Here is a 625-nt window from a genome sequence, read left to right as displayed (position 1 = left end):
TTTATTAGTTGGATCAAGCTCTTCCTTGGGAGTCTCCTTGTAAAGATACTGCACTAAATCTCTGTGCCCATAGAGAGCAGCCACAACCAGAGGGATCTGGTCATGTTCATTTGTAATGTTAAGCAACTCTCTATTCTTTTTCACCAATAACTCTGCAATCTCTGTTACTCCTCCAATGGCAGCAAAATTAAGGGCTGTTGAACCAAATTTCTGTTTAACTGCTATTTCTTGTGCAGACATGTGCCCCACCAACTCCTCAACTATCTCTACATGTCCGGCTAGGACGGCAATGTGAAGAGCTGTGTCGCCATCAGCGGAAAGGCTGCTGGACAATGCACTTGGGTGCTGGTCAAGGAATTTCTTGGTAGCTTCCAAATCACCACTATCCACAGCTTTGTACAAGGGCAGAAAACGAATGTATGCATCGTTTAAATCTGCCAGGTTTCACAATAAAATAGCTTGAAACAAACACAAGATAGCTTGTTAGGAGCAAAAACTTATTTATTAGAGGCGTCTTCAAGTTCTTTTGAAGGAGTGCCCTCCTTCAATTTCAATTGTACTTGTTCCCAAGTGTTGATGACCAAAATTTAATAAAACAGAGAGATGGAATAACCTTTATTCTCAT

At 41.1% G+C, this 625-nt stretch overlaps 1 protein-coding gene across 1 annotated transcript in view; it reads right to left on the bottom strand.

Moving 5' to 3' along the window:
• The window catches only part of LOC110429091 (Ankyrin repeat family protein), a gene marked incomplete at its 5' end in the record, with an annotated part of 3,064 nt that extends 2,620 nt beyond the window's left edge, over window positions 1-444 (bottom strand). Inside the window, one exon of the mRNA XM_089785744.1 lies at window positions 1-444. This exon is cut by the window's left edge and continues 49 nt beyond it. Within this exon, the coding sequence (XP_089641870.1) occupies window positions 1-444 (444 nt within the window).
• Between the last annotated feature and the right edge of the window lie 181 nt (window positions 445-625).

Source organism: Theobroma umbraticum, unplaced genomic scaffold (genome assembly GCF_002168275.2).
Source record: "Theobroma umbraticum cultivar Fairchild unplaced genomic scaffold, ASM216827v3 scaffold_44.0, whole genome shotgun sequence".
NCBI lineage: Eukaryota > Viridiplantae > Streptophyta > Magnoliopsida > Malvales > Malvaceae > Theobroma > Theobroma umbraticum.
The sequence above is the reverse complement of the archived record's forward strand: the minus strand, read 5'-3'. Positions and strand labels throughout refer to the sequence as shown.